General features: G+C 17.8%; 2 protein-coding genes across 6 annotated transcripts in view; both read right to left on the bottom strand.

The window, feature by feature from the left end:
• The window catches only part of LOC102680229 (serine hydroxymethyltransferase, cytosolic), a 3,630-nt gene extending 2,975 nt beyond the window's left edge, over positions 1–655 (bottom strand). The window contains exon 1 of one of the 2 annotated variants that reach the window (XM_006624838.2): positions 464–655. In XM_006624838.2, coding sequence (XP_006624901.1) covers positions 464–652 — 189 coding nt within the window. In that variant the 5' untranslated portion in view covers positions 653–655. The remainder of the gene's footprint in view (positions 1–463) is intronic. The other variant, XM_006624839.2, reaches the window with a different exon arrangement.
• Positions 656–5,440: 4,785 nt separating this feature from the next.
• Positions 5,441–8,203, bottom strand: part of LOC102680458 (ubiquitin carboxyl-terminal hydrolase 7) — a 12,194-nt gene continuing 9,431 nt past the window's right edge. For 2 of the 4 annotated variants that reach the window (XM_006624840.2, XM_006624841.2), the window contains exon 16: positions 5,441–8,115. In XM_006624840.2, the coding sequence (XP_006624903.1) occupies positions 8,012–8,115 (104 nt within the window). In that variant the 3' untranslated portion in view covers positions 5,441–8,011. Of the gene's footprint in view, positions 8,137–8,203 lie in introns of all 4 variants that reach the window. The other 2 variants (XR_422906.2, XR_422907.2) reach the window with 2 other exon arrangements.

Below are 8,203 nucleotides of genomic sequence, written 5' to 3'. Positions count from 1 at the left end.
TTTAATTAAAAATTTCTTATAATTTAATTAATACGTAATATATATTTCTATTTTAATCAAAAAGAAGAAAAGAAGATATATAAAAACTTATATATTAAAATTACTTGTATATTAAAAATTAAAATATAAATATTAAAACTTCACATATTGTATTAATTAATTAATTAAATAATTTATATTATTTATCAGAATAATAAAATAACAAAAATTAAATATAAATTGTTTATATTATTAAAAACATTAAAATTATATATAGATTAATACAAAAATATACATAAATATACATAAATATATAAACAATAATATAATAATTCTAAACAATATAATATAATTCTAATAAATTAAAAAAATTAATATATGACCTATCTAAAAATATATATAAAATTTGTTGAATTTGTTTTATTACTATTAACTACATGAAAAAAATTATTTTTAACAATAAATAATTTATAAAATCACTTACAAGTTTTGATGTGCAACAGGTGGTTGAAAAATATACGTTGAGATTCGAAACGCTGCGAAAGACTTCTGATATGTATTCTTGAATAGCATGACCTTTTATATGTTTTGTTCGAGTGATTAACCAATTTTTAACCAATCGAAAACAACGTTGATTTATATTCGACCAATTCATAGTCATAATTAGAGCCATTTTCTTAAATCACATATAAAAACTCATGAAATACATATAATGAGAAAAAAAATATTCATACATTTTTTAAAATGAAATAATTTTTTAAAAATTAAACCAAATGATTTGAATTTTTTTAAAATATTAAATATAAATAATAAAGATTAATTTAATAAATATATAAAAAAAAAATTTATAAATTGCTATTAGATGAAATTGTGAAAAAAAAAATAAAAATTATGATTTTTAATTTTTAATTTTTTTATCTGAATCTATAATGAAAATTTTATATTTTTATACTTTTTTATAAATTTTATAAATTTAAAAAAATTATATGCACAAAATTTTATTAAAATCTATTAATATTATTATGAGTTATACACACGATCGAAAATTCTCAAATTCGCAATTTTTCACGATTTTCAGCTTATAATTATAATAAATTTAAAAAAATTTATTATTTTTCGATATCTTTAGCTTTTTATGCATTTATCGATTTCGATGAAACTTTATGTGTATATATACAATCAGTCACAAAAATTTTTATACATCTTACGCAAATTCAATTAATAATTTATGTTATCAAAAATATTATATATCACCAATATTTTTGTTTTATATTGTGTATATAGACCATAATGTTATATATGCAACAATTTTTTTTAAATGAAATATCACTTCAAGAAAATGAAATCAATTTTTAAAGTTATTTTATAAAGTTATTTTTAAATTTTATTATTTCATTTTTTGAAAATATAATTTTATAATAAAATCAAAAACAAAATTTTGAATTATATTAAAATATTTGAACAATATTTGGATTTTAATATTCTATTATACTATTATAAGAAATATTTTTATGCAAAATATGAAAAAATATATATAAATTTAATTGATTTGAATTGATTGAAGAGATGTTCGGAAAAAATAATTATATTTTTATTATGTATATTATATATTATGTATAATATATTATATTCTATATATACAAATTTTTATTAAAATTTTTATTAAAATATATAGAAATTTTTATTAAAATTGAATTTTTTAAAGTATACAAATTTTTGTTGAAAAAATTACTGATTGTAATTTAAATTTATAAAAGGCATGTTTTAGATTAATAAATTCAAATAAAAAAATTAAAAATCATGATCTTTACTTTTTTTCTTCACAATTTCATCTATATACACAATAACAATTTAATTTATATTAATTTAATACACATTATTATTATTTAATTTTAATTTTTATTATTATTATTTAAATTTATTTTTTTTACACATTATTTAGTAAACAAACTAATTCTTCTAACATTTCAAAAAAATTTAAATCATTTGATTCAATAAAAAAATTATCCTATTTTAAAATATATGAATACTTTTATTCTTTATTATATGTATATGAACTAGAAATTTATTATATTTTATATAATATATTCGTTAAAACTATGTATTTAATAATATGTAATCGTATTGTCTAACCTAAAAATTGAAAAGTTTTAAATCAACAACATTTCTGTTGATATCCATCATGTACACGCGCGTAAATTTCAAATGTAATTTCAAATATTTTCATTTCAATTCAATATCAAAATTAATTTAATTTATAATAGTTAGAAACATTTAAAAATTAGTTTATATAAATGTATAAAAATTTTTTTTTAATCAATTATATAATAAATATAATTATTTAATAATTATTGTTATATAAAAAAATTAAAAAAAATAATATCTAATATTATATCTAATATAATAAAAATATTGAATATACATAAGTATTATTAAATTTTAAATAATTATGTCATTTTTTTGTAATTCATTTAAATACTTTTCTTCAATTCATTTTTAAAAATGAAAATCATTAATATTTTTGAAAATAAAAAAAAAGATTATAATCCGCACATAAAAATATTTTAATACAACAGATGTTATGAAATTATATAATTAGACTTCCTACCAGAATATTCCCTATTAAAAATATGTTACAGATCTAGAAATTTTCTGCTATAATCGTCTATCAATATATTTTTGATAATTTAATTCCACTTTTTAATTATTCAATTGGAAATGTTTCACTGCATCACAATGCAACTTACTCTATTTTAAATTTTCAATTAATAAGAATTTACAATAATAACTTTTGTAATTTTACTATAGCAATACCACTTGTTTGAAAGTAAGTAGTTCACTCTCATATTTTCTTCGATTATATATAAAACTACAGTATACACATTATATTCTCACTGATCAAGTACCATTAACTTACTTTTATCGAGATTTTTTTTTTTTATTACATTATATAAAATGTAAATGTCTATTGATAATATTCTAATTTTTTTACTTATTTTCTAATGAAAATTTGTCAAATAATTATAATAATCAGAAAATTAATATAACATTCCTTACGAAATTTTTAAGATATAATTATTATTTCATAATTAAATCAATATTATAAATTATTAATATTCATTTCAAATATAAAATAGTCATATAAAAAGATTAAAATATAAAAATTTAACAACTTATTTAAAGAAATTAAGACACTTATTTTGTAATAAACATTCATTGGCTATAATTTTCATTCTTTCATATTTTTTATGAATTAATTTTTATTATGATATATATATTAATCTTATTCATATATAGTATTTTTTTTTATTTTTTTATATTATTATTATTATTTTCGAACTTATTGGCTTCTTAATAAAAAAATTATAAAAAATTTAAAAATTATAAAAAAATTGTAATAAAAAAACTTAAAAAAATTAAATGTTATCACAAAATATTAATATATTTGCGAGATATTTTTAAAGCATAATTTTATTCCAAAACAAATATAAAAACTGATTTATAAAATTGATTTATTAAATTATAATCAATTGAAATTAAATGAAATGAGACAAATAAATAAAAATGAAATAAATATAAATAAAAATGAGATAAATATAAATGTAAGTAAAAATGAGATACATAATAAAATAAGACAATTTTATTTGATTCTTCATTTAACTTAAATTGTTTATAACTAAAAAAATAAACTTCTGATATTTTTATATACTAATTTTTGTGTTTCTTTTGGTTTCTAAAATCAATTTTTCAAATATGTTTCACAAATATATTAACATTTTATAATTTTTCCTTTCATTTATTATAATAACTATTAGAAGATAAATGAAAAAGAAAAAAAAATAATAGTGTAAAAGTAAAAAATATTTCATTAAAATAAATTTTTATATTTTTTTTTAACAAATTTTTAAAATTAAAAGTTGAATGAATTTAAAATATTTGACAGGAATGTATAAAAAAATAAGTAATAATAAAATAATATTGAATTACAAAATTTGATGAAAAATATTTACATTATATATCTTTATATATATATATATATATATCTTATATATTTTTCAAAAATATAGTAAAAATTTGTTCTAATAACAGTAATTATATTATAATATAATGTTTAATAATCTGTAAGGAATGATAATTATAAATATAACATTATATAATAATATTAATAATAAATATTATAATATTATATAATTATAATGATTATGATAATTTTTATTTTAATATCAAATATTATAACTAACATATTATAACTACAATCAAATAGTAGTGATATGAATAAAATATACAATATTAACACTCATATGTAATTATTAAATTGCAAATATAGATTATATTAATTGATGATAAGTTAAAGTAAATTAACTATTTTAACATTAAACAAGAAATTATTTCATTACAAAAATTAAAAATTAAATATTCAATAATTAAAATTCTATTTTAATTTTGAATATATTATTATTTGAGTTTACTATTAATTAAAGAAAATATATAAAAATTAATAATTTCAAAAATAATATTAATTATGTAACATGAAAAATTTTGTTTAAAAAATCTTTTTCAAAAAAATTATTTCAAATCATTGTTTACATTTAAATTTCATTAATTTCTTCTATATCATATTATATAAACTCCTACTATATGTTTTGTAAATTATATAATAAAAAATATTTTGGAATTAAATAATAAAAAATCATATTTTACAATTTTTGATATTGTTTAAATATTACATTTATCTAACATATTTTAATTAATATAGCAAATGTACTTTCTTATAAATTATTAAATTATTAAATCTAAAATATAATTTTTTTTTAAATTTAAAATATCTTTTAAACATATAAATTTGTATAAATAACAAATAATTTGAATTACTAATTTGGAAAGATAGATAAAAAAATATTTAGTTCTTTGTTTCTTGGCCTACTTATATTTTTTGTATTTTTTTTTTTTAAATCAATTTAATTATATACAAGTGTAAAAGTTTTCAAGAATAAATTTTTCTTGTAATATATTCCTATTCGATTTTATATTTAGTATTACTACATAGTTTAAATTTATATTTTTACATGAATTAATATTTTAATAACAATTTATAATATTAAATGTAATTTGAATTCTTAAAAATAAAATAATATTAACATAAATGTATTAACAGAAATTAAAATATATGACATTGTTGTCAAATAAGATAATCGATTAAAATCGTAAAACATTCATTTTATTCTATTTATTATCAACTATCTTTTCTTTTGTTTACGCATTTCGTAGTTTTCTTTATTCTGCTTTTTATTTGCTTAGAAAAAAATTATTGAAAAATTATTGATAAATTTTACAATCGCAATTGAGCAGCTGCTACAATATTAGCTGTACAGAAACAGAAATGCATTACAATTAATTACAAGCATCATATCATGTATTAGAAGTGCATTTTTTGCGGATTATTATATGTAAATCTGATATATTTTTGTTTTCTTTTTTTTTATTATTTTATAATACAATAACTTAAATAATTTTCTTCCAATATAATTTTTATATGATTTAGTGCAAAAAATACATAGTTACTATTAACATTGTCACAAGTGATATTCATCTATCTTCAACTTCGAAATCATCATTACTGTTAGTATTCATTGAGGAACGTAACAATAAAATGTATATGTATACAATTAATATACATATGNATATATATATATATAATATATATATATATATATATTATATATATATATAGACACGCTATTCCTTCAATCGAAACTTCTGCATTGCTTTTATCAAAAAAGCAAATCAAAAAAATTATCATTAAAAAGAATCAGAATGATTTTCATACATAATTTAATTACAGAAATGAAATTATTAATTTTCTCAATTCTAAAAATTATTTAATATTTCTTTAGTATTTTATCTTTCCATGATTAACAATTTTATGAGTTAAAAGAAGAAAAAAAGAACAAAGAAAATTTGAATTTGTTCAAAACCACATAATAAAATAATTGCAGAAATTCTAAATTTTTAATAGGATATATATTAAAATTATTTTGAAGAACAAAAATAATCAACTGCAGTTGAATGTTTACAATGAAACATATGAAAGCATATACATGATTAAAATTACGGCTGTAGTTAGTCAAACTAGCTGTACAATCACGTTTGGGTTTACAAAATATTGCAATCTTCACAATTAGCATGTCCAGTCTTCATAAATATTACTGCACATCGCATAAATTTCTTATTTATTATCAATTTATAGTAATTATTCGTCGATGTTGAAATGCGCTTTAAAAAACGTGGCATCATCAGAATAATAACATACTCATAAGAGCTACATTTAATACATTTCTTTAAATTATATAATATATCAATATAAATTATCGTTCCAATTGTGTTGTAGCAATTATTCTAATAGACTAACTAATTAACTTGAATTAAAATCATCAACTTGATATATTTTAAGAGTTTTGTATTGAACTTCTAAAATTCTTTCTTTTTTTTTAAATAACTATAATAAACTAAACTCTTAGAAAAAAATTTATTTATTAAATAAATTGAATAAATCGCTCCATCTTCTCTCAATATTTAGTAACATTCTTAGGTATTGTGGAGCCATGAATTAAAACGTCTCGAAGAAAGACTTTAATCACAGTTACAGACAGGAGAAAATGTTGAATAAAAGATGATCCATAAATAATAAGAAATCTTGTAATAATATCGTGGCAAGTTATCGCGTAAAGTGTATGCAGTGAATAAAAAATAAAAGAACAAAATTATGAAATAATTAATAAAACAAAAAAAAGCTTGATTAATGAAATTGTGAAATGACCCTTCTTTTTAAATAATTTTTATCTTCTAATATATTCTATATAATTTGCTTAAATCGTGATGAATTTGCTATATTCAATGTGTTTTTCCTTTTTTTTTTCTGATATTGTAATTGAGATTATTTCGTTATTAATGTTAATCTATTATTACATATTTGCAAAATTTCATAGAATCTCAATAAAATATATATACGCATAAAACACACAAAGAATATTCAAACAAAAAATTTCAGGATGTTTGGAAGACAATCCAGAAATTTTAGAAATTATTTTGTGGATATTTTGTCATAATAATTTTGCTAAGAAATATATAATTTAATTATATCATTCTACAATTAAAGTTTAATTAAATTATATTTTATATATAAAAATGCATTAAGAAATGATGTAAAATTTTAATTAATATTTATTATTTTGCAAAGAAATATATAGAATGTAAGATTACAATATTAATTATAAGTTTGCGTTTCAAACATCCTGAATGTGATATAAAACGAGTATATATAGACAATTTTTTTCTGATTATGGGTATTAAATATTACATCACGAAGAACAGTACATAGTGTTTCTTTGGATCTTGTTATATTCAATTACAAAGATTTTACGTGGCAGGATCAAATAACTAAAATTTCGAGAAAAAATGTACTGTACAGAAGTAGTACGCTATATTTATAAATACCTTTTTGTTTCCTGATACGAGTTTTCTTCATTCTGCAGTTGTTATCCGTATTTCTTTATTTAGTACTAAAATATGCGTTTAAATAAATTCTTGTTCTTGATAGATTCGAATATAATGAAAACAATGTTTTCAAAAATATTTGTTAAATAATTGCCATTGATCAGCAAAATATTTACAAACATAAAAATTGATTTCGTAGAGAGAAGTGTCTAATCCATTGTTGGAGGCATAGTGGAATCAATGTAGTACCATCGATCCAGCCATTACGTAAAATCCCTGTCGATTCGAAAGGGAGAACTTCCATGATGCATAAAGTATCATTGCAGGGTCATTACAGTCTCTTAATCCATCGTATACAAAGCGTAAATTTACCTTTCGTTAACATGATCATAATATTAAAACTGTGTACTATCTGGCTGAAGAACCGAATACAAACGCATTTCCAACCATCGTATATCAGACGTTGCTTTCTTACTATAGAGTCGTATAAATTATATGAGTGGCTGCCTAATTTTATTCTTTTTCGTATGATGAAAATTTAATTGTAAATTTTAATGGCCTTTTCGAGGTAGTTGATACGAGAGCGCTTTGGCGCTTTGTTGACGTGTTCTAGGCCAAGCCAAGGCCTAAGTGGCGATGTGCCTGCATTTAAAAGTGGATAAACTACAAAATTTATTTTTCATCTATGTCAATTTAAAATTTTTTTATTATAAAATAGTTCATTATTTCA

The sequence above is a fragment of the Apis dorsata genome, unplaced genomic scaffold (genome assembly GCF_000469605.1).
Source record: "Apis dorsata unplaced genomic scaffold, Apis dorsata 1.3 scaffold_1161, whole genome shotgun sequence".
In the NCBI taxonomy this organism is placed as follows: Eukaryota; Metazoa; Arthropoda; class Insecta; order Hymenoptera; family Apidae; genus Apis; species Apis dorsata.
The sequence above is the reverse complement of the archived record's forward strand: the minus strand, read 5'-3'. Positions and strand labels throughout refer to the sequence as shown.